Source organism: Apus apus, chromosome 5, assembly GCF_020740795.1.
Source record: "Apus apus isolate bApuApu2 chromosome 5, bApuApu2.pri.cur, whole genome shotgun sequence".
Taxonomy (NCBI): domain Eukaryota; kingdom Metazoa; phylum Chordata; class Aves; order Apodiformes; family Apodidae; genus Apus; species Apus apus.
Window position 1 is genome coordinate 24,694,609 of NC_067286.1, and position 25,249 is coordinate 24,719,857.

The 25,249-nt window shown below is 46.3% G+C and overlaps 3 protein-coding genes across 12 annotated transcripts; 2 read left to right on the forward strand and 1 right to left on the reverse strand.

Moving 5' to 3' along the window:
- Positions 1 to 32: 32 nt before the first annotated feature.
- On the forward strand, positions 33 to 9,948 carry ACP2 (acid phosphatase 2, lysosomal). 7 transcript variants are annotated; one of them, XM_051621997.1, is made up of 11 exons: positions 37 to 251; positions 349 to 444; positions 514 to 600; positions 3,419 to 3,571; positions 3,943 to 4,041; positions 4,204 to 4,293; positions 6,535 to 6,667; positions 6,743 to 6,831; positions 7,438 to 7,544; positions 7,763 to 7,938; positions 8,027 to 9,948. In XM_051621997.1, exons 1-11 carry the CDS (start codon positions 90 to 92, stop codon positions 8,161 to 8,163), a joined length of 1,329 nt encoding a protein of 442 aa, XP_051477957.1. In that variant the 5' UTR covers positions 37 to 89; the 3' UTR covers positions 8,164 to 9,948. The 7 variants fall into 7 exon arrangements, with proteins under 7 accessions (XP_051477956.1, XP_051477958.1, XP_051477957.1 ...); XM_051621996.1 differs by having other exon boundaries at positions 33 to 251; positions 6,535 to 6,831; XM_051621998.1 differs by lacking the exon at positions 514 to 600 and having other exon boundaries at positions 33 to 251; positions 6,535 to 6,831.
- A 355-nt stretch (positions 9,949 to 10,303) lies between these two features.
- On the reverse strand, positions 10,304 to 24,984 carry DDB2 (damage specific DNA binding protein 2). 4 transcript variants are annotated; one of them, XM_051621991.1, is made up of 11 exons: positions 24,791 to 24,984; positions 23,704 to 23,887; positions 20,758 to 20,876; positions 19,485 to 19,676; positions 16,627 to 16,793; positions 15,425 to 15,524; positions 13,826 to 14,003; positions 12,991 to 13,136; positions 12,587 to 12,751; positions 12,225 to 12,270; positions 10,304 to 11,532 (listed from the first exon to the last, which is right to left on the reverse strand). In XM_051621991.1, the coding sequence occupies exons 2-11, from the start codon at positions 23,873 to 23,875 to the stop codon at positions 11,357 to 11,359; spliced, it is 1,461 nt and encodes a 486-aa protein (XP_051477951.1). In that variant the 5' UTR covers positions 23,876 to 23,887; positions 24,791 to 24,984; the 3' UTR covers positions 10,304 to 11,356. The 4 variants fall into 4 exon arrangements, with proteins under 4 accessions (XP_051477951.1, XP_051477952.1, XP_051477953.1 ...); XM_051621992.1 differs by lacking the exon at positions 16,627 to 16,793 and adding an exon at positions 18,491 to 18,636; XM_051621993.1 differs by lacking the exons at positions 23,704 to 23,887; positions 24,791 to 24,984 and adding an exon at positions 23,613 to 23,697.
- LOC127385831 (uncharacterized) lies at positions 24,276 to 24,869 on the forward strand. Its single transcript, XM_051622008.1, has one exon. It carries the CDS (start codon positions 24,276 to 24,278, stop codon positions 24,867 to 24,869), a length of 594 nt encoding a protein of 197 aa, XP_051477968.1.
- Positions 24,985 to 25,249: the final 265 nt, after the last annotated feature.

A 25,249-nucleotide genomic window follows, 5' to 3' on the forward strand; every position in this document is an offset into this window, starting at 1 on the left:
GCAGTGCGGCCCCGGGGCGGAGCGGCTGCCCCGGCCGGGAGCGGCGGCCACCGGGCCCGGCCACGGCGCTTCCGGTGTGCGCAGGAAAAATGTGTCCGTGCGGGCCCGTGGCGGGGGCAGCGGCTCGGTTCCGCGCGGCGGCGGGGGAAGGAGCCATGGCGGCGGGGCGCGGCTGCGGAGGCGCCGTCCTGCTCCTCCTGGCGCTTTGTCTGCAGCCCGCACGGCCCCGCAGCCTTCGCTTCGTCACTCTGGTGAGGGGGGAGGGGGGCCGCGGGAGGGCGCCGGGCTGTGCCGTGGCGGGGCCCGGCCCGGCCCGGCCCGGCCCGGTGTGACCGGGTGCCGCCGCAGGTGTACCGGCACGGAGACCGCTCCCCCATCAAGGCCTACCCGCGGGACCCCTTCCAGGAGGGCGCCTGGCCCCAGGGCTTCGGGCAGCTCACGCAGGTGCGTGCGGGGCCGCGGGGCGGGGCCGGCGCGGCCGGTGGCAGCCGGTGACAGCCGGTGCCTTTGCAGGTGGGGATGCGGCAGCAGTGGGAGCTGGGCCAGGCCCTGCGGCGGCGCTACCGCGGCTTCCTCAGCGACACGTACCGGCGGCAGGAGGTCAGTGCTCGCTGCCGCCCCGGGCCGCCCCGCCGGCAGCGGGAGAGCGGGGCTGCGGCTTCTCCCGCTGGGGAAGCGCCGGGTCTCGGCTCGGAGCGCTCTTGTTTGCTGGCCCGTGCGCACCGCGGCTGCGGGGCTGCGGGGCTGCGGCGCGGGAGGGCTCCCCCCTGAGCCGCGGGAGCGCGGCGGGGCCGGGGCAGCCGGGCCGGGGCCCGCGGCGGTGCTGGGGGCTGCTCGACCCGCCGCCCCGGGGCGGAACGGCAGTGCTCGCCTGGAGCTGCTGCTTGTTACTTTTTTGTCCTCCCAGCTGGCAGGAATGAAGCCCGTGTTTGCCCTGCCCTCCCCAGGCACGGTCTCGCGGGAGTCCGCACGTACAAGCAGTAGTTCCGAACCAGGAGTGAACCTCTCGGGTTTTATTCACCTGTCAAGTATCGACGCCTTCAGTTCCCCAGAGCTATTAATTTGCCTTTCTCTCTCCAGGATGTTGCTACACTTTATAATGGTTCTTGAGAAATTGCTAGGTTTAGTTTATAAAACGTTGCAGAGCTCTTGGGGAACCACATGCTCAGCACAGGGGGAAATTTGAAAGATGAAGGAAAGTAAGGAAGTAGAGAATTCCCGCAGATGCCCATGCTGGTTGATCCAAGAGGTGTGAGTGAACACACTGCAACATGAGCAAGTGTCCTGAGGGGAAGCATGCTGTCGTGTGGTTCAGCTGGGCAGTGAAGACCCTCTGGGTTGGTTCAGTTCATTTTATCTGAGCTCACTTGGGGAGGTTAACTGGATTGGGCAAACTGAGAATCCCCATACAATTTTCTGTCTTTGTTTCCCCCCTTTTTTGAGATCCCCAGTAAATACCCATCTTGCCATAGTTCAGATTACTTCCTTTTTTTGACATTTGCTTCATCAACAAAACTTCCAGCATCAGCTCAAACACAGATCCTTTAACCTTCCTTGGTAGTTCCTTTCCAAACATGCTTCACTCTTACAAAGCTTTTGCTAGCTGAAACTGTTTTCCTTCTCTTGCTTGGGAAGGAAAAACAAACCAAGGCCTGTGCAAACAAAAGCTGTTCTGCTAACCAAGCCTGAGCCCCTGCTCGAGTTGAGCAACCTCCCTCTTGTTAGAAGTGGTGCCTCTGAGTGACACCGTGTGACCATCTGTCACCTGACTCAGCGACAAGCTGGAGCCCTGGCAAAAGGTGCTGAAGAAAGCATGTACACTCAGAGCTTAACCGTTTTTTATGACACTCTAGAATTAGATCCTTATCTTTTAAAATATTTTCCTTTCTATTTCTTCAGAGTTTGCCAAAGATGAAAGCTATCCTAATGAGTACAGAGTCAGTTGTTTCCAAGCCACAGTTACGAGGCAAAAAGTGGGTAGAAGTTGTCAAGAGAAAAGACAATTATTTTTTTCCTTGTGACCGTTGAGTTTTGAGATACACTTCATGGAGGAAATGCTATATGGAAGGAGCATATGTATTTTTTCTTATGATTCTCCTCATTTAACATTAAAAACAAATCCCAATCTTGAAACTGTATTTCATTCTTCTTTTTATTCTTGTTTCAGATTCAATATGCTGTTTTCTACGACATACATTCATGATTTCTTATATGTTCCTCTTATCGCTGGTTTCTCTCCAATCTACCCCTAAGTGTTTTCAGTACAGATACCAGAATACCAAAATGTTGCCATTTTAACCTTCTGAACTTCTCTGTATTTTTCTTGTTTCTCTTTTTTTCTGGCTCAGACTTCTCTCTCTCTGAGTTCTGTAATTATAAATCCTGGCCTGTTGATCCCAAGAGTCCACAATGCTCAAACAAAATCCCAGTTTCCCCTTTTTGTTCCTCTCCTGTGAGTCAGATAATTCTTGTCTTTGTTTCTCAGATGGAAAAAATGAGCCTTGGAGAAGCCAGTTTTTTTCAGCAGGTCACTCCTAGAACTGAAAGCAGGAGTTTGCCCCAGTCCTCTCTGTAAATACAGTGCATTCATAGAACCATAGAATCATTTTGGTTGGAAAAGACCTTTAAGATCATCATGCCCAACTGTTAACATAGCACACTGCCAAGTCCACCACTATACAATGTCTCTAAGTACCACATGTACATGTCTTTTAAGTACCTCCAGAAATGGTGACTCAACCATGACTCTGGGCAGCCTGTTTCAATGCTCGACAACCCTTTCAGTGAATAAATTCTTCCTAATATCCAAACTAAACCTCCCATGGCACAACTTGAGGCTGTTTCCTCTTGTCCTATCACTTCTTTTTTGGGAGAAGAGACTGACACCCACCTCTTTACAACATCCTTTTAGGTAGTTGTAGAGAATCATACAGTCTCGCCTCAGCCTCCTCTTCTGACTAAACAACCCCAGTTCCCTCAGCTGTTTTTCATAAGATTTGTGCTCTAGACCCTTCATCAGCTTCGTTGCCCATCTTCAGACACGCTCCAGCACCTCAATGTCCTTGTAGTGAGGGGCCTATTTCCTAGCTGTGCCCACTGTTACCTGCATCTTGGTCTTGCTCTTGTCTGACCTCCTCACATTCAGACTCCTGTCTATAATCTCCACATAGTGCATCTGGCTACCCCACTGATCCAGAACAGACTGCTCCAGTATGACACACCAAATTGTCTCTGTGTCCATCCTTAGTTTTGCCCAGGTTGACATCAACAGGCTCAGTCACTTCAACTCCTGTCATCCTGTTGTTCGTGAGCAGCTGCAGGGCACTTGGCAATGGTCCCCAGCAAGTGCATCATCCTGCGTCCAAGTGTCACCGCTTCCAGTAGCATTACTAATGGTGGGCTGTCCCTGTCCTGGCAGATCTTCATCCGCAGCACAGACTGTGATCGGACGCTGATGAGTGCGGAGGCCAATCTGGCAGGCCTGTATCCCCCAGAGGGACAACAGATGTTCAACCCTAACATTTCCTGGCAGCCTATCCCTGTGCACACAGTGCCTGAGTCTGCCGAAAGGGTAAGTCCCTTAGTCTCAAGGATACATACTAACTACTCAAGTAGTGTGTTATACTGAGTTATACTGATTTCTCTAGAAGTCTTTGCTTCAATCTCGACTCAGATAGTCTTCAACTTCTCCTGGGACCTACCTTGCAGAGGTTCTTCTGTTCTCAGAACAAGATGAGAATTCAGGGGCTGTGTTCACTCAACGTGTCAGCTGCAGCACCTCAGCAGACCACACACGATCTGGAGTATGGTAGAAGGCAGTACTTGAGACTGTTTATAGATGCATCCTGTTAGTCAGGGCTTCGTTACAGTTGCACATGTTGACTGCAAATTCTGTACTTCAGTGTTCTCCATGACCTAGCTGCTCTTGTTGTCTCCGCTCAGCTACTGAAGTTTCCTTTGACCCCCTGCCCACGGTATGAGCAGCTACAGAATGAAACACGGCACTCAGCAGAATACGTAAATAAGACCAAAGAGAATTGGGTAAGTGATTGTTTGCATGAGATAAGGTGGTCTTAGGCTTGTAGTTAAAGTATTATCACTTCTGTAGAATGAGAGCTCTGAGAAAAGGGGAGGAATACCTGTGCCTGTCGCACGGCAGGAGATTAGAAAATTGAAGGCCTTTCTCTTTTCTCAAACCTACAGCAATTCCTGCAGATGGTGGCAAATGAGACTGGGATCCGGGATGTCTCTCTCGAGAGCGTTTGGAGTGTGTATGACACACTGTTCTGTGAAGTAAGTTTGGCCATCATCTTACAGCTGCAGGAATTTGATCTTTAGGACTCGCTGGGTTTGGTAGAAGATACTTGTGCAAAATGCCATAAAACAGCTTTTCACAGTTGCCACCCTACACTTAGAAGCCATGTTCTACTTTCAGAAGATAACAGTTCCTACTCTCCAGAAGCATATGCCAAGAATTACCTACTTTTGCACCCTATAACCTCCCACTTTGTAGCTTATATATATATATTGTGCCAAAGCCAGAAAAAAGTCCCACCTGCATAATACAGATCTCTTTTGAAAGTCACTAGAAAATTACTGCAATCTGAAATCTTTAGGTTTCTGTGGACAAATCTGAGTTAAGTAAGGTCTGGAAACGGAAGGAGCTCTATGATTTAAGTTGGGAGCTTAAATTAGGACTTTTCCTGGTTCTAGCTCTATTTCTCTTTTACTTTAGATTAATCACTTTTCTTTCTGTGCTTCTGTTAATGCCATCTCTGAAAGAAAATAATGCTTGTCTAGGTTAAGCGGGGTTCACCCATATCTGGTTTTTGACCTATGATAAAGTACTTTGCCAGTGAAAGACTCTAGAGACAGATGTTACCCTTTTACTGTCTGGGGTGAAGTAACAAACTATATTCCTCGTGAAGTTTTGTGGAAAGCACATCTTAGGAAGACAAATAAAATAAAAAAACAGGTTAGCTGTGCTGTGCTAATGATAAAGTGAAGGTCATGTATCAGGAGACTCGCTGTTGTTGCACACAGGTTTATTTGTGTGCAACTATACAGCATGATTAAGTAACTTACAGAGATCTTCCATGTCAAACTAGCTAACTGTGGAAGAAGCAGGAAACCCAAGCATTTGACACTGTGTCATGCTAATTCTACTAAGGTGCAAGGCTACTTAGCTTGCTGGCAGTGGTATACAGTGATATGTACTATTTGGGGGATGTAAAAGATAAATCTGCATGGAATTGTACTTTGCTGTGTAAAGTAGCAGCTTGAGTTGCTGCAAGCCGAGAATATTCCAGTGCACTGCACTGCACTTCACTGCACTATGTACATTTGCCCTTTGTTTCACAAACCTTATCTTCTCTTTTGTAACAGTCACAGTGAAGCAACTTCTGTTGGTAACAAAAAATCCTTTGGTCAGAGAGATCAAGAATTTCAAATCTTCCTTTTCAAGACTGACTTAATGAGCTTACTTATTGGGCCCAGAAGGCCAACAGACAACCACTATAATCCACAAGAACTTGGGGATTATTAGCTCACTATCCCAAAATGAAACCAGAAAGTTTTGAGGAAGGGGAATTTTACTCTCAAAATTATTCCCCTAGGCTGATGAGTCTCTCCAGCTGCTTTGGGCTTCCTCCTTTTTTCTCACAATGCCCTGAAGAGAAGAATTGTTTTTCTCACTGGAGCCAGTAGTTTCACTCTACCATCTGGACGGAGAATATAAAAAAGTCCAAGAAATTGCTGAACTTAGCAGATACTATATTTGTAAATTAATGAAAAGCTAACTAAATTTCTGAATTGCTGATGGGAATTTCTCTGAACTGCTCTGACAGAATGGGCCCTTAAGGATATTCAGCCTCATCTTCTGGCAGTTGAGTGGGATGTGGCAAAGAAAATTGCTCTGAGTAATGCCAGGGAACCACAACTGCTGTTTTTTGTGTAATTGGTTGCCTGCAAATCAACTGTTCTCTTGGTTCCCAGTTCTCTTTCTTCTGCGCTTGACTACCGGGCTTTGTCAGTGGTGCTTCTCAGTATTACGTCTGCAGAGCAATCACTTAACTTTCTCCAGTATCCTTCAGTGGCCCTCAGAGCCTGCCAGGAAATTATGCTGCAGCTACACCAGAAACCTGGAGTTTGTGTGTGTTCTCTCACTTACTGTGTTGTTTTTTTTCGTTTTTTGACTGCATGCCATCTGCAGGGCAGAATCAGCCATACATAAAGTAAATGTCCCAAGACTGTTGTGCCCACGTTACGACGTAACACTGCACTTCAGTTGTGCTTTCACAGAAATGTAGCCTCTAGATTTTCATCTTTAGCCTTATTATTTTCTGAAACATGAAGTCCCAGCCATATTCTTTGCAGCACAGCAGCATGAGGACAGAAGCATAAAAAAGGGCATATTTACAATAATGGAGGAAATCAGCAGCAGCACGGGCAGGGCTCCAGAGTCCCTGACTTCCATTCTGGGATTAATCTACGATGTGTGTCACCTGCAGATGAGTATTCTGTTCCTCTTTCTAGCAAACACACAAAATGGATTTGCCTGTATGGGTGACACCAGATGTCATGACTCAACTGAAACAACTAAAAGACTTTGGTTTTGAATTTCTGTTTGGGATCCACAGTCGTATAGAAAAATCTCGTCTGCAAGGCGGTGAGTGCACCAGGGAGGGAGCTTCATGCTGTTCTGTCTATTTTTTGCCTTTTACAAGCTGTTGCCTTTCCTCAGGGGTCCTGCTGGGTCACATAAGGGAAAACCTAACCAAAGCAGCAAATGTTTCTGCCCACCAGAGCCTGAAGCTACTTGTCTATTCAGCGGTAAGTCAGAGCTTGGAGGCTAGCTTTTCTCTACCTCCTCCTCCACAAAGAGCATTTGGGCTTGATGATGGTTTCAGTGCTTTCTGGCTTCTCCACAGCCCGTGCAGTGATCAAGACAGGCATCTTTGCATCTGGCTGGGTGGGATATGCAGGATCTGGCATCATTCCTCTGGGGCCCCTGAAAATTCCCAGCCTGCACTTTGTTCCTGTTAGCTCAGGCTTGTGGATGAGACTGGCAGACCTTGGGGAGCCACTGCTATCTTTATTTGGTAGATGAGTTGATGACACTCAGATCTGGTGTTTCAGCAGTACAGATAGTCATCCCCCACTTCCAGCAGCCTACTGACTGGAAAGTTAACATCTCTCCCAAGTTGCTCCCTAGAGGTTAATTCTAGAATGCAGAACATATGTGGCTGGCTTTCTCTTCTTCACTGGCAGTGCCACAGATCACTGTTCTAGCAGTACTGCTCCTCTCCTTTCTTCCAGATGGAAGTTCCAAAGGTGGCATCCCCTCAGCACTGCACTGCCCATTACTGGTATGGTCCGAGCTGCCCTGCCACATCCGTAAGGGTGACTGATTCGTTTTTTTTTTTCCCTCTTTCTCAGCATGACACCACACTTGTGGCACTGCAGATGGCTCTAGATGTCTACAACAAGATTCAAGCACCATATGCCTCATGTCATTTATTTGAGCTGTACCAAGAGGATGATGGGTGAGGGCTGCAGTAAAGATGTCTGCTGTGGTATCACCTCAATGGTTAGATACCTAGGCTGGCTTCTACTCTAGGGTATGCAATCTTGCTCCTAGGGACAGACTCTTAGGAGGAAAACTACCACCAGAATAAAAGAAAGTGTGGGCACACTGAGTTTTTGTGAAGGGATTACCTTAACTGGAGGGAAACAAAAAAATCTAGCTGTGTTTTGTTTTCAGTAACTTCTCTGTGGAGATGTTTTTCCGGAACGAGAGTGGGAAAGAACCCTTCCCACTGAAAATCCCTGGATGTCAGCATAAATGCCCACTGCAGAGATTTTTGGAACTCACAGATCCTGTTGTTCCCCAGGACTGGAAGCAAGAATGCCAAGTAGCAAACAGCATACATGACACAGGTGAGCCCAGGCTGGACCAGAACATGGCAGAAAGAGAAAGCTTGGACGATACCATATTCATATTGACCACTTGTCTTCTTCTTTGCAGAGGTATTTGTGGGTCTGGCTGTGTGTGGATCCATTCTCCTTCTCCTTATAATCCTCCTCTTGACTGTATTCTTTCGCATACAATCTCAGCCCCCTGGCTACCGCCATGTTTCCAATGAGGGAGAAGAGCAAGCCTGACAGCTGCTTCAGCTCCTTTCCAGGCAGTAGGAGAGAGCAGTGTTGCCCCTAAGGATGATTGGGAACCTTTGGTTACTGTGCATTCTTCTGCTTTGGCCATTGCTTCCCAGAATGAAGCTGGACTTGATTTTTGGATGCTTTCTGAAAGTGACATCCCAGAGAAGACTGACCTACTCTAATGGAAATGACACTTTAACTCTGAAGTCTCAGTATACTGTGTGGTGCCCCCAGTCCTTATGCACCTTATGCAGTCTGGGATTCCCAACATAGCCAGTTGGAGCTGGTCAAGAGTTTTCTTCCTTTCAGTGATTGTAAATGTTACCACTCACTATCACTGTAGCAAAGGGGCTTGGGCCTCCATCAGCTGCCATATCCAGTGCAGTCAGGAGCTGCATCTCTCTTCTTAGTCAGGATGCTTTGAGTGCTTTTCTCTCAAGCCATCGGGCTGATGAGGCTGTGAAGGCTGGGCTTGGAGCAGAGGGCCCAGCTCACCAACAACGCACCAAGACTCAGACTTAGACAGTCCATGCAGATGGAACTGCTGCAGATGACGGAAGACAGTGACCAGTGTTTCTCGAGGTTGCTACTGGCAACTGGTCTTTTTTTCCCCTCCTCACATTGTGGTTCAAGAGAAAACTGGCTTGGAATTAGGAAAAGATTGAAAATCTGGCAGTAGTTTCTAAGATTCAGCTCAGAGTAGGTTGTATATGGTCCAAAGAAGCTCCAAGAGCTGCATCAGAGATGGATTCCTGTGACCATAACAAACCCACACCCAATTTCTTGTATAATGTTGTCTCTAGAAAGGAGAGTCCCTGTAGATTAGAAACTTTGGCCCCTTCTAAAGATTCAGCCTTTGAATTACTTCCCCACCTCCAAACTTCAAGTACCTATTACAGGGAATATCCAGTACTGCAGGTGGTCCACATTTCAGCTACAAGCCCAAGAAATTTGCTTTACTAGCAGAATGTTTTTATACTCTAATTAAAGAGACGCAGCAGAGCTGTTTACCGAATACTAGATGAAATGCCAAGTTTTATAGTTTTTCTTTCTATCTTCCCTATTGGATGGACAACCACAAAAAAAAAAAAACAACACCCAAAACCATTAATGATCAGTTTGCAGGTGATGGTTGATCCCTTTATTTGGCATTTTGTCCAAAGTGTGATTTTTTTTTCTCCAGGCTGCCCCCTCTGTGTGCACTGCAGCTGCTGCAGGGAACTTCACGCTTAGTGCTCATCACCTGCCTTGTAGTTTCTGGCAGATAATGAGAGGCTGCAGCAGGCACCAGAAGCACAGGCTCTTCACATGGTGATGTTGCACATTCACTTCTTGCTTTTACTTCCCTTTCTGGTGCAGTTCCCTTCCCCTCTTGGCGCCAGAAGCCGGCTCTTACAATACAGACATTTCCTTTTCTTCTCCTATGGAGTACCATGGGGACTTTTCCCTATACCATAACTGGCATCTGCCAGCATGGGAACTGTAAATCAGCAGCAGCAGCTTGCTGTTCTCAGCATCTTCCTTACCTTTTTTTGTCCTCTGAAGATACAATCTAGGTCTCCTGCACAGCAAGACAGTCATAAAGAAAAAGCTACTGCCTGTGAGAACAGGCACAAGAAGGAGGTAATAGAAAGTGCATTTAAGAGGATCAGACCTGTTATTTTTAAAGACAGCAAATTTTGCACACACAGAGGAAAGATTTCTATGATGATTTAGATGTTTAGACTATGAATGACTTTCTGTAATTGTTCCAATACATTTCATTATTAAAATCAAATTCGCACTGAACTGTTATTCTTCTTCTTAAAGAGTTCACAGGGCCAGCACCAGTGTGCTCAGTGTTGGAAAACAGGCAGAACTTACTGCAGCATTCCCCCTCCTAAAGTACATCCCTGATTTACAGTCCCACTTAGAGCAGAGTGAGAATTGAGATAAACTATTTTTGACTGCAGCAACCATGCCTTGGTACAGCTTATCATGCAACCCATACAACTTGGAAGGATCCACTATAGACACAGGACTATCACTGGGGGTTCCACTGCTGTTCTAGATCTCTTAGCCCCTCTGCAGAAAGGTAACTTCTTCCCCCATACAAAAGCAGTTCAGCAGAATGCTCAAAGCAGCCACTCTCTCAAAGAAAAACTTTAAATTTAGTACAAAACTTTATTATGCAGAACTATAAAAGTGAACATAGAGAATCTGAGCAGGCCTGGAGCCTGTTCCATCCATCAACCTCCGGGACAGCAGCAAGGCCCAGGCAGCCTTGTAAACAAACTAGAAAAAGCAAAACTTTTCAGTTTAACAGCAGTCATAAGATTTGGCTTTGAGCAGAGGTGTTTGGAAGAAATTGCTCATTTCTGCTTTACAATACTTTCCTCCAGCATTCTAAAGCATGTAGGCATGGGTGAAAAAAAAATTACCTAATCAGTGGCAAGCAAGAGCCTAGAGCTCTGAAAATAGAAACTACACAATCAGTAGGTGCCCAGCTCCATACTGCCCTTGCATCCCCTGAGACAGGTAAAGAGCTCTGGCATCATCATGTTCCTCGTAGTATAGTTAAATGGCTGCAAGCACAGAATAGGCTAAGCCTGAGGTCTTTACAGATGTGTATTTTCCAAGAAGCTTGCATATGGGAGAGCTTGGTGTTCCCTAGGCTACCCAAGTAACCCATCACCTCACCCCTGTAAACATTCTACCTTTTTAGGACATTAACCTTATTAACAACGGGTTTCTTAACTCATTTTGACTAGAACAGGCTGGGGACCCTGTCGTGAGCTGCTCCACAGCAGACTACAGGAGATGGTAACGTCTGACAAGTCATGACAAGCAGATGTGGCAGGCTGGAAGCAGTAACTTCAGCAGGATCTGAGAATATCTTTGAAGTTTTTCTAGTGCCTCAGAAAATGTGTGGTAACTCCACTTGGAGGAGGAACTGAGTACTGACACAAATTTCTAGAAGGGGAAGCAAAGGGAATCGGGAAAACAAGATCAGGTCCAAGGAGAAAGGACAAAGTAGAAGGCTAACACCTTGCACAGTTTACACTGCCCATTGCCAACACTGACTTTTTACCCTGTCATCCAGAAAGGACCAAAATATTAAATCCGTTCTCTAGATCCCTCCCTTTTTGCTTCCTTCCCTATGATTTAAAATCATTGCTTTTTTGTTCTTATCTCCTCCAGCTCCCAAGACAGGAATTTAGCTTCGAGACAGTAATTTAGCTTTGAGTTTACTTGTCCCAGGGTTTGCTGGCCTCTGCCCTCCACGTCTGGACAAACTCCAGCTTCCAAGCCCCTGTACTGCCATGGCTTTCAAAAGATGTTCTTGCTTCTTGGCCACCATCTCCTCCCGGCTCCAGATCAGAATATTAAAGCCTGAGGGGAAAAATTGAACGGCATGCATCAGAAAGTCTACATCAGATATAATACTTTAGGACATGTTCCTAAAATGCCAGAAATGCAAAATGGTTTGTTTGTTCTAAGATACTTCCAAGGACAGAGGATGCAAAGATTTATTGCAGATGCTACCTCCACGCAACCATGGAAATTTGAACTAATTAAGGAACATAATCAAGTAATTCCCAAACTCATCTGTTACAAGTCTAAGTCCTAAATCTATAGCCAGCTCCCTTAATCCCAAACAGCCTGTGAAAAACTGAGTAGTCTGTGCTCTGCAGCCTAGGAAATGAGATCAATGAAATGAAGGGAGAGGGCACAGCCTAGCAGGAAAAGGCTTCCCCTCGCCCGCCCAATGTCTCCTGCTCCTGTTACGTGGGCAGCAGATGGCAGCAAATCCCTGCTGTGGGGAGGCTTCTAGCTCCTCCAGACTCCCTGCTCTCAGGAATGTTTCACTGGAGATGACTAGCAACCTGTTTTTTAACTGCAAAGATGGAAGGTTGGGAAGAAGGTCTTGATCTCTTACAGATGTAGGAAATTACAGAGCACTACTAGCAAGTGGGGTTTGGGAAACCTTCACTGACAACTTGCTTTTGTCTGGAGAAAGAAGCCTACCCTTTTCTAGGACTGGAACCCACCCGCCATTTGTGCTCCAGGTTCTTTTTACTCACCCATGCCAGAAGCCAGCGTGTCTCCCATGGGGTTAAATTTATTAAGCTGAAAATGGAAACAGAATCAAGAGTCTGTAAGAGCATCACTGTTTATGTAACACAGTCATAAAGTACCACAGCTTATGTAACAACAACCAACGATCTGGAAAACCCAATGTTACCTAACAAGTATCAGAGAAAACCCACAGATGACCATGGCCCAACCCTGCTCAAGTCAGCAGCTTTAGCTGGCAGCCCTACCCCACGAGAGCATGAGTCTGTCACAAGGGAGGAGGATGCTCCTATTGTTCTAGGCCCTGACTCGTATCTTTTGGCTGTGGTTCTGCACACAGTGGTCCTTTTAGCTGCAGAGCTCAACTCACCGAGATGATACCAGAAGCATTTGGATCATGGAGCTGACAAACCATCTCCCCGGTGTTGCCATCGAATACATCAATAGTTCGCAGCTCGTTCACCGTGTACCCTGGGAACTTGGGGTCTGGGTAGCGCCCCGCTACGATCAGGTCATAGCGAGGGTGCCAGGTCGCCTGGTGACAGAGCAGAGGGAGGGGGAGTTCAGAGAAAGGGTCTGGGCTCATACTGACACACACCAGAAAACCAGCAGTGTGAGCAGCAGTTTGTACATCACACCCACAACCTGAGGAACACGGGCATCCTCAGAACAGGGCTCTGCTGGGAGTTGCAGCAGTGTGGACATCCAGCCAGCAATGTAGCAGGAATCAGGATCAAGGAGATGCTCCTCTCAGACTGCACTGGCTTAACTCACCTTAATAGGTGTGAGGTGCTGAAACTGCCGATGTGGATGTGGGATCAGATGCTGTGGCTTGGACCAGTCTGAGGATGAGTAAACCCTGATTTCACTGCGCTGGTCTGTGCTCAGGAGCTTGGCACCATCTGTTGGGCTGAAGTAAGCTAGGAGAGGGGGACAGTAAGGCAAACAAAAGATCACAATGCTGTAACTGGCAAGAAACATAAAAGTCACATTTCTCTAATTGGAAACCCATAGCTGTTTCTTTAATAGGGATGTGAATATGGCCATGTGTCCCAACAGACAAGACTTCACCTGACCCAAACAAACTCAAAGCTCTAACAGACAGTAAAGCTGAAACTTAGAGCACAGAGTTACATAGCAAGACTTTATTTCTCATTTTAGAATCACAGAAAGAAGCATTGCAAAGAAAGGAACTTGCTAGTTCTCCTGTAAAGCTAGTGGAAAAGCTGGAGACAGACATCCACAGTTTGGACTTCCATGAACTGGTAAAACTGCACACAACAAACAAAGCTTTGAGTCTTATGCTTTGCTTTTGTCAAAGAAACTGCACCACTAATTTCATTTTTCTAATCTCAGCCACTGCTGATGTTTCCACATTCACCTCTCAAGGCACAGTGCAAGTTTGTACAGTAAGTCTAAGAGTGTGCTGCAGCTGCCTTGTCCTCCTCCCTGCCTCTGGCCACACATTCCCACTGTCTTCCTTACTTTAAACTCTAGGTACTGTGCAACTTTGAATCAGAGCAAAAGCTAACATTACCACAACAATAAAAGTCGAGCTGAGTGGACTCTCTGCAGACATCCATGCAAAGAAAGCCTTATCTCAACTCACCTGCATTGACAGGTTTGTCATGAGGAAGCACATGAAGAAAATTCGTTTTGTTTTTGATGTTTCTGAGGTCCCAGATTTTGACTGTCTGATCCACAGATGCTGTGGCCAACAACCACTCACATCGAGAGTTAAACTCCACATGAGTCACTTTCTTCTTGTGCAACTTCAGCTTCCAAATCTGCAGCAAACAGAAGATCACACAGAAAAAAAAAACCAAAAAAACAAAACAAAACAAAAAACCAACAAAAAAACAAGTTCTGGAGTAAAGAAATAATAATTTACTAGTGCAGAGTAAAGAGGTTGCAGTTTTACAGAGTAATAACATTTCTAAAATACACCAAGAGTTTATCCACTGGAAACAAGAAAGGAGAAGAATGACCTTGAAAATGAACTGTTTAATTCTAGAACTCTGATCTACCAATTTATTACAGCTATGAAATAGGAAAATGCAATCCTGGGTTCATGGAGGGAAGTACTAGTGCCATAGTAAAAAGCAAGATCACATCTGGAATACTTTATGCAGTGCCAGCCTTCCATCTGCAGAAAGATTAAAACAAACTGGAATAGGTACAGAAAATGTGCAGCCAAGATAATAATGAAAGGCCTGCTTTGTGGGAGAAGACAACAAGACTTTGCTTTATCTTAGTAAAAAAAGTAAGAGGAGATATAATTGTCTTCTAGAAATACATCACAAAAAAACATGAGGGTAGAAGAAATATTTCAATTAACAAGAACAACTGAATATAAACTGGCCATGAAAAAAATTATATCTGAAGCTTAAAGATTATTTCTAATCAAAAGGATGAAGCTGGCCCATCCTCCCTACAATAATGGATATTTTCCAAGTGCAGAAAAGACTGTCATACACTTGCAAGAGGAAAAAAAGGAAAGGAAGCAGCTAGCCTTGAATAAGCATGTATCATTTGGAGCACTCCTGACTGCCCACTAATTTACACAGCTGCCTCGAGCCACAGCTCATTGGGTGGCAAAGTCTTAAAGATGTTCCTCTTACAGGCAGGAGAAATGGTAATTCCACTGTGACGCTAGAGCACAGGCTCTGGAAAGCAGGGCCCACTCCAACTATTCTCTAGTACGTGCCTGCACTACTTCAGAGGCAATGGCACAGTCTGCCTCTGCCTGCCCTCCCGTGTCTAATGGCAGTAGTGCAATTTCTGTCCCAACACTGGCTGAATTACAGTTGAGTACCTACTCCAAGGTCACGGAAGGATATATATCAAAGAACTATTTTCTAAATGACTCCCATCGGTGCACTAAGTTTCTGGAAGCTTGAAGGTTGTTGGCAGAGGGTGCTCACATCTTCAGGTTACATGGTAACTACTCTGGCCAACAGCAAAAATGCTCAAGCAAGTGGTAGCACAGTGGCACAGTCCCTGTTTGGGAACTGTTACCATTAAACTCAACAATGTCAAAATGTCTAATGAATGGCAGAAGTGGAGGACTTCTCACCACCTAGACAATGAGTGGGCTCCTCTCCTGAGCTGCAAGGTACTTGCTCCTCTTTTCAGAATCCCTGTAATGTAGGAAAGCATGAGCCACAAAGATTCCCACAGAGGAAATGCCACATGGAGCCATACAAACCTCTTCACCAGAAGTGCTGAGCAGGACCACGTTGCCTATATTATCACCTGTCACCACAGCACGGCAGCTTGCAGAAACATCAACACTGCAGTACCAGCAACTAGAGAGAAAGACACAAATCAGTGCTGCCTGCCACAGACAAGTGAAGGCAGTGGAGGTCTGGTTCACATCTCATCCCTGACAAGGGAGACTGCAACAGATTGTAACTGCAATCTCCTGCCTGATGGTGTGGGCCTGAGCATCAGGAAGGGGGACAGCTTATCAGCATTGCTTTCTGTTGGTGTCTGAATATGAAGTAACTTTCTAGTAATTTGTGAAGTGTTCATTAGATGGCGTGTAACACACTGGGATGGTAGAACATAACAGAGGCTGAAAAGCCGCTTGGTGCCTGCCCATGGACACACCTTGGGAAAGATCAAAACAGCCTTCTGACATCAACAAATGTACAGCAATAGCTTTAAAATTACATTTTCCACAAAACACTGAAGCAGCAGTAAAGGCAAGACAAAAGCTTTGGACTGTAAAATTGCACATCAAACTGTCTCAACTCCATGCTCCAGGAAACATTAGTGAATGCTTATCTGATACAGACATAGGTAAAGACACACATCTTAACCCCAGCTCTGCTGGGAGGGGAATGGCAGCAATAATAAAGCTGGGGTCCTTCAGGAACTTACTGGGAAAGCTTCACTTGCAAAAATAAATTGCTCTAGAATTCAAGGTAATGGAAATTAGCGTGGTGAGCCTGACACCACCAGAAGGGCAGCACAGTAAACTCAGTAACCCAAAACTCAGCTTGTGCAGGAATGTTTTGTGGCTTTCCTATGCTACCTGTGTTGCTACAGACAAAAGAGAACACTGATAACAAGGAAGAGGAGGAAGCTATCCTGCTCTTCTCACGTCACACTTTGTGAAATGAAAAGCTGTCAGTATCTGCAAGACAGGAGATGGTGTCACCAGAAGATACAAGGAGCAAGCTCAGCTACTGCAAAAGCTTAAGTGCCCTGCAGCTGCCTAGCTTGTTACCCACCCTGCAGTGCTAGGGTCAGAACCAAGAGCCTGTTTCCAAGCTCCCTCACAGGACAAATTCATACCAGGAGCCTCCTACTACTGACAAAGATGAAGATGTTAGAGAGCACAAGAAGCAACACAGCATTAACCCCAAGGTACAGAGATTCAACCTTGTGGTGCTCCCTTCTCACCAAACATTATGGTACTCATGGCCGCAGTCTGGGGCACGGGAGATGACTTGCACCGCTCTGCCCTCCAGGTCCTGCAGACTTAGGGTGCCATCCCCTGATGCCACATAAAGCTTCACTGCCTCATAAGGACTGAACTTCATGTCTCCGAGAGAATCTCCTGGCCCTTTCTGGAATACACACAAAGCCAAGAGGCATCGAGGTTAAAAGTGGAAGTCAAAATCTTAATACAACACTCCTGTCTTGAACACACTGCTGGCTTCCCTAGGTACAATATACACTGCTCTTTGACAGAGCACATATATAGGAACTCCTCTTTTCTAACCTGTTTCCACTCTGAGCACATACATTCTGAGCCTTTAACTTCAACCCCACCACTTCGGGCTGCAAACCTCATCAGCAGCATTGCTGCTTGTGCTGTGGGGTAGGACTACTCTGCAGTGGACTACTTGGCTCAGACCAGGCTTAGGAGATCACACGCAAAACCAGCACAATCCCATGCAGAAACCACAAAGTCTCATGACAACCCTGCACCAAGCTTTTCTTACAGAGGCTTCATTCACCAGTTCCCTACAAGGTGCTTCCAGTGCTGTATCTGGTCTTTCTCAAGGTATCAGCAGGCAGGATGAGAGCAGTGAAAGAAATTCTACTGCTAACCCAATGGCACAGGAATCTTATGTTCTGCATTATATTGTTACTATGTTATGTTGTTTTGTTTTTTTCCTCCCAAGCTGTCTACTGAGGGAATGTAGAAACTCTACACAAAGACAGAAAAGAAGGATGCTAGCTGGGAGTCCCCAAACTCTGATACTCAAGTGCACTCCAACTACTGCTCACAGAGCAAAGTCTCACTGTAAACGTATGTTGAGAAGCCAATGAAAAATTACAAAAGGTGCGTCCATAGAGGCTGCCTGTCCTCACAGCAGCAGAAGGAAGATGGCATGCCCAGGCATCACTGCTGTGACAGGCATCCCACTGAGATTTAAGATCCTCATGTCCCAGGACCCAGTCTACCCCTCCTTGCTCACCTGGCCAGCCATCTCAGCACTGCTTGAGTTCATCTTCTGCCCTATTACAAGTCTGCAGCTGGAACACCCAGTTTGGAAACCAACCATGAAAGCTGCCACCCAGAAAGAATCAGGTGGGGAAAAGCAAAGAGGAAGCTGAATCAAATTCCCTCACTTACCTTTAAGAACTGAACTGAAGTAACTAATTAAAGAGCTCAGGCTTCCTTGTAATTCCACAAAAATGCAACAGGCTGGGAAGATGATTCTAAGCACAGGCAAAGTGGTGCCTAGCAATTAATCTCCTCTTTCCAATCATAATGAAGGAGCCCAGAGTCCTAATTTTGGTATTTTAAGTAAGTGCCAGAAGTTGGGTGGAATCAATTGGGGTGATCCTGACTTGAAGTCAGTGGCATTTATGGAGAAACATGGAGGGGACTATAAATTGTCCTGTAAAAACTGCCTGACAACAAGCAGCACTGCTGACAGGTGAAGAGGCTAGACGGTCCCCAGGGCACAGAGCTATGGGAGGTTTAACAACAGGTAACTGAGGAAATCCACTGGCATCCCCACACTCTCCCATGTCTAACAGGAAGCAGCATCAAAGAGTCCTCCCCCTTCGTGAAGAAAAGCTCTCTCCTACCCACCACCCCATTTCAGGGAAAAATAAGTGAGTGAGACTTCCTGGAGGAGAGATGATCCCTGAAATTCAAAGGATAAAGGACATGTATGTGGAGAAGAGAAAGCCCAGCGCCCACGTATGAAGAGACAAACATATCTCTCTCTCTCTCTCTCTCTCTCTGTGTCTCTGTAGCGCTCCTGCCAGCAGGACACAGAAGCCCAAGCATTGCTGAATTTCTTACTCCCAGTCCTCGGTGCTGGTGAAGACCCGGACAGTATTGCCATTAAAATCCTGCAGGGTGGTGGTGCCGGCAACTGACGAAGTGTACAGCTGACTAGGGTTAAAAGGGTTAAACTTCATTCCTGTGATGGCCCCTCCAGCTCCCATCTACAAGGAAGGGGATGAACAGAAGAAAAATCCACTGAGTGATGGGGAAGGAGAAAAGTGTGTTCTGCAAGTCTGCATTCACTGCTATGTCCTTAACAGCAACAGCGAAACACACCACAGCCCTTCAAGAATGCAAAGGCAACCATGTCTTCCCACATGATAGCTGTCTAGGCAGCTGCCCTCCTGGAGGACAAAACTGCAACTCCTTCAGTCCCCAGGCAACGTATTCCCTGGCTGGCTGGCACCACACTATTTACAAAAAGAGAAAGATGACTGGAATTTCTGGAGGATATACCTCCTCCCAGTATATACCTCTGTTAATTTAGAAAGGGGATAAAAGTTAAGAGTCTTTGAACCCCTGTCAGAATGGGGATGGCTGAATACAGCAACGAGGGGACATGACAGCTATATAAACCATTAATTCTGTCTTAAGTTTCTCACTTTAGATAACAGGACTTTGTTTCTCCCCAAAAGTATTTTCTCATCTGACAAAGAATAAAAGGTGAGCAGAGAAAAGTCAAGACGTAAAACAGACAGACCCTCTCTGCCTGCTGGTTTCTGGCATCTCTTTAAGAGAACTGTTTTGCCAGTTGCTGTATTATTTTTCTACTCAGCACACACCAAGTACTGTTTCATTATGAATTTAATCAACTCGTCTCTGTTCTCCCCAGTGCTAGAACAATCTGGGACCCAACAGACATGCTGCTGCATCTCAGTCCTGCCATGACTGGCTACCCTGCAGCCCGAGACCTTTGTGTGCTTTGCACAACAGACCTCAGTTGTGATCTGCAGTATTTCATGGTACTCCAGTCTTCCCTCCCACCAATTCCATGCACCCAGAGGCTTACCCCTTTTATGAAGCAGGTTTTAGTAAGCACTTCGTAGTCCCAAAGGATGATGTCTCCGCCTTTGGAACCAACAGCTAGAGTACTGGGGTGTGTTGGATGCCATTCCAGGCATGTCACTCTCCTATCAAAGGGACTTGCTGTTCGAAAGAGGCGGTAAGAGGCAAGAGAACGCAGAAAGGGCAGCTGCAGACTCTGTTTAAAAGATAAAAAGAATTACAGCTTTTGCAGGGATCTTGGAGATTATCTGAATGAGGAGCGGTAACAATTTCTAATTGCCATCAGTGTTAGAACAGTCACACAAAATTCTTAGCCTCTCTGTAGAATGAAAAACCCATGCTGTCCCCAAAGGAAACAGCCTGTAACTACACAAATCCACATCAGCCACAGCACTCAGAAAGCAACAAAGAACTAAGAGGTATCAGACTTAAAATGATGTACAGGGAGCTAAGCCTCCTGGGCTGAGCTAAAAAGGCAGGATAATTAACAAGGGAGAAAAACATGCCTGCACATCAGTAAAAAGCACTTAGGATTATGTCTTTACTGAGCATCCCAAAATGTTACAAATCACCCAGAGATACAATGTTATGGTCCTCCATCTAAATTGCTTGCAGCTCAACTACACAGGGTAACAGTGAACAGGACACTTGAAATAGGGGATGAGAAACCCTGACAGGATTGTAATGTTATTCAGCTGAGGAACAGGTACTGCTTGGATGAGCTTGGTGATTCCTTCATCATTTGGATACTTGAAATAGATAAATCATCTGGAAGATAAAGCTAGACCAGGTGCTTCCCACCTACGTATGTTACACAAAAAAGTTAATTTTCAAATGAAGGAGGAGAATGGCTCTAAAAATCAACAAAACATTATGGACATGGTGGCATATATATGTGAAGAGGGAAATCAACACTAAACCTGACATGACTAGCCAAGTAGAGTGGATAGAAAAAAGGTGCAACAAAACAGTCAGATCAGTCTGCAAAAGTAGCACTGTGTAATAAAACAACTGGTAGAGTAGATAGGTTTAAATACAACTCAAGGAAGCACAAAATCAACTGAGGACAAAATGCAGAGTGGCAGGGCTGGGTCAATCAAAAGGGAAAGCCATTTTAGCTCCTGCATTTTACAGGATTAAGAAAAGTAAGGGTGTGCCAGACTTGGAGCCATAAACGGTGTATGTAAAGCCCCTTTAAAGTTTCCCTGCTTTTGTTGAAGATGTTTTTCTGTATGGAGCTGAGATTCCCAACTGATTATGAAGGAGAAACTACTCACCTGCCTGAGCCGTGATCGAATGGAGCCTCCCAGCATGTTCTGGTAGACATAATGGACAATGCTGCACTGCCTCTCCAGCTGATGGTTGCTTCTCACCACAGACCCACCTCCACTCCAACCTGCCAGAGAAAAAAAAGAGTAGAACTTTCTGAGGGCCAACACCTGTCATGCTCATTCACTAAACAACATGGGGAAGACATCTGCATTTGCTGCTACATCCATTAAAAGCTTCAGCCACAAGATAAAAGTCTCTAAAATATTATTCTTACATGTCTAAGGTACAACAGCTTCTACAATTATGGAATCCAGTGTTTTACACAGCCTCCCAGAGCTTTATGTATGCTTCAGTTTGTTAAACCTTCATTCTCCTTGCCAAACATTTATCAAAAAGACAACAGGAGAGGACTAAAGCAATACCACAGGTGGTGCGTTTCTTACACAATATACAATTTGAGTGGATCATACCCAAAATTCAACAAAGTTATCCAAGGCCCCAGCAACTCTGAAATACACCACGGGAGGTGGTACGGCCCTGGGTACAGCAAAGGGAAGGTCAGACATGTGACCAGCTGAAAAGTTAACACCTGAAAATTCCCCGAGCTTAGCAACATGAGCTCCCACACAGTTCCTGAAATGCCTGCTAGTGAATCAGAACTTTCCATCTGCTTGTGCTGTAGCCTGTCCACTCTGCCTGCAGCACTGCGAGTTTTGTTTGTGATAATAGACTTGCTGACGCCTCATCGCCTGGAAACCTTTCTGTTCAGAGGGATTTTTGCTGAGAGTACAGCACGCTTCTACTTTCTGTTCACGTTCCAAGTTTTTATCTTCAGGGACCTTTATATAAAAAATGGTTTAGTTGAGTCCTGTGTCTGTGATCTAGTCATCCCCATGGTAATGGGTCTGTAACACCCCAGGGAATCTAAGACATCAAATGGGAAAGAAGTGTTTCTTAAAAACAAAAATGCTATTTTCATTTAAGGATATTTATTAAAAAAAATGGAAGACCAAAAACATGGGAATCATTCTATACGATTAGAACCTAAATTAAAATCTTTCTTTAATGCAATCCTGGAGCCTAGAAATGCACAAATTAACTTCTTTGTTCACATGCCAACATAGTACCAACACTTGTCACACCTGTTGAAATAGGTACAAAAGTATTTATATTCTAATTCCTTCACAGAAGAATTAGCATCTACAGTTCCTTCTTCAGAGGTGATGGAAATTGAGGCGTTTTTTCCAAAGTCCTTTTTATTGCCAAGGATAATTTGTTAAGAAACAAACTTTAGGCCTTTTTAGAATCTGCTGAAGAAACCCTTGAAAAAGGTGTTTCAGTGGCAAGAAACTGTATCTGTCCTATATGGCTCAGGAGAAAAAAATCCCTTTTTTTCAAAGCACTCAGAAATCCAAACTATAGCAAAGCATGGAAAAGCACAAATGCAAAGGGCTTAACCTTTTTTTAAAAGGTTTAAGGGAAAAATATTATTTGCCTCATTTTTTCCCAAGTATTAGCTACATCCAGTTCCCTCTGATCTTACAGGAACTGCAGATGCTGAACAAATCTGAAAATCAGTCCATAAAGTTAGAATGAAAATTATGTAGCTAAATAAACTACAGAAGATGCTTTAAAAATCCACAATTATACACAGAACTCCTTTCAAACAGAGTATTTTTTCTCCACATCCACTCTTCACACTACCAACTGCTCCAAGTTTGAAATTATAGACCAGACAATGGAAATGTACAAAATCATAGCACTCCTGTACCTATGACTGTTGAGAAACACTTCAGTGATTTCTAGATCCTTAAGGACAGAATTGTGCAGAAAGTGTGTAATATTGCCACACAAGGCAGTAACTCTAGTGATTTTCTAAACAAACAATGGCTTTAAAGGTTTTTTATCTGAGAAAAGGAGGCTGAGAAGAGACTACCTGAAAGGAGGTTGTAAAGAGGTGGGGGTTGGTTTCTTCTCCCAAATAAGTGACAGGACAAGAGGAAAAGGCCTCAAGTTGTGCCAGGGGACATTTAGATTGGATATTAGTAAAAAATTCTTCACTGAAAGGGTTGTCAAGCATTGAAACAGGCTGCCCAGGGACATGGTTGAGTCACCATCCCTGAAGTATTTAAAAGATGTGTAGATGTGGTACTTAAGGGCACAGTTTAGTGGTGGATTTGGCAGTGTTATGTGCATGGTTGGACTTAATGGGTGGTCTTAAGCATCTTTTCCAACATAAATGATGCTATGATTCTATGAAAATAGTCCTTGCTGTAGCTGAAGCCTACAGAATTTCCTTGATAATGCAAAGAATTAACTTTTACAGTATCTTAGAACTTGTCCTCATTATATCAAAAATCTTTAACTTTTTTTTTTTAATTTACATACTAAAGGAAAAAAAAAACAAGGAACCACAATAAGTGATTTGTGGAAATTCTGTCATAAATTTGAACAGAGAAGTAGAAAGTATTCCAACTTACTGTAGCACAAGTTACAATATGCAAAGAAACTGGTGGAAATGCCAGTTTAGAGTGCTGCAGGGTACCAACCTTATGATTATCAAACTGCATTAAGAATTTTATGGGAGAAAAAAAAACTGTATTACCAGGATTGTTCTGTCCTACACTGAAGTAGACATCTGGTAATTCAGGAATTCCACAAAACTTAACCACCCTCAAATGAGCTCTGACAGCATCTTCAGTTAGCAGGCTCCTACCAAGGGGTACAGAGTCTCAAAAATGAAGCATGTGCACATGGACACACTCGCTAGGAGAGGTGACTGGACGATTTACTACCCCAATATATGTCTGTGGATCACTTCAATATGTAACTCCATCTGAACACTCATGTCTGAACACACCTCTTGGCATTGTCCCTCTTCAACTAGTTGATGCCTGTCATTTAGGGTAAATCTGGTTGGAAGAAACAGTAAGGTTCTGAGGAAATGTTACCAATTTTCTTGGGGGGTTTGGACGTTTTTCTCAGAAACAACTTCTTTGCCAGTGTTTCATTCCCTAGCTCCTTGTAGTCCGCTTTCCTCTTCCCAGCTGATCTTGCCTCTTCCAGCCAATGCTCATGTGCCCTCTCATGCTTCTTGTCCTTTGACTGGTTCACTGGAGCCATTCTGTCTGGCCACTAAAAGCAAACAAAGCATCGAAGGTAAGGCTGCCACACATTTTTAACTAGAAGAAAGAGAGAAAAGCTGGAAGGAAACAACCCAGTGGTCTGAAAGTAGTTATTATACCTGTACCCTCTTCCATCTGCATGACACTAGCTTTTTGTTGTGCTCTGCTGGAGAGGGGAACGGGTTCAATAAACTCTTCTTTGTTCATGTATGAAAATGAACATATCCTAAAGCACTAGAATATGTTTTGACAGATGTGCTCCTACCAAACTTTTAAGCTTAAAACCCACAGATCTGCATAAAGTACATCTGCAAAACCACACAATGCCCTAACTGTTTCCCTAGCGGCTCACACCGAGCTCTTCAGACTCGGCTACGAAAAGGTCAGAGCGTCTGGCGATGGCGATGGCAGACTGCTCTGCCACCGGATACACTCAGGAGATACTTCCACGTAACGGCCACTTTTCCTCGCAGCCACCACCTGGCGCTGGGGCCGGGCTCCCGGGCTGGCTGGCAGCCCCCCTAGCACGGCTCGCCTCGGCGGGGCTGGGACGCAGGGCCCCGTGCTCCGAGGAGCCGAGCGGCCCCGGGCCGGGGGAAGGCGCGGGCCTCCCTCCCGCGGCCGGCGCGTCACGCCCCGTCAGCAGCGCCGGGTCCCCCCGACCCTCCGCCGCCAGCCTGGCACCGCCCGAGCCCGCGCCACCGCCCAGCCCAGGGAGGGCTCCTGAGCGGCTGCCGCGGGGCTCTGCCCGCGCTCAGCAGGGCTGGGATGGCACCACGCACGCTGCCCCCACAGCGCCCGCCCCGCGCCTGCCGGCCTCCCCCGGCCCCGCGGAGCCGCCTCCCAGCGCCGCGGCCCCCGGCCCCGGCCCGGCTCCCCCGCCGCCCGGCGGGAAGGGCCGCCCCGCTCTCACCTGCGCTCCCGCGGCCTCCGCTCCCCGGCGCGGCCGAGGGCGGCGGGCAGCAGCCGGCCCCTCCCCCTCGGTTTCATAACCGGGGCGGGAAGGGGGGGCAGCCGGCGCGGTCCCGCGGGAAGGCTCCGGGCGGCCCGCCCCTGGGGAGCGGCGCCGAGCCCCTCCGCGCCAGGCCGTGCCCCGCAGGCCCTGCGGCCGGGGGAGGCCGGGAGGGCCCGGGGCGGGCCCGGGGCGCCTGTCCCAGCGCCGCCGCCCCCGCCCCGCTCCCGGGCCCCGGGCACGCACGGGAGGTGCCCGCGAGGCCCACGCTGCCCCCCTGGCCTGGCTCTAAACACGCCAAGTCTCTGGGGTGTCCTTTGGCGGAACGCCGTTGGTTTTTTTGGCACAGGGCTTCAAATCTTGCATGCTTTTTAGTTTCTAGAGCACCAAATTGGCACATTAAAGCCACATGATAAGGGC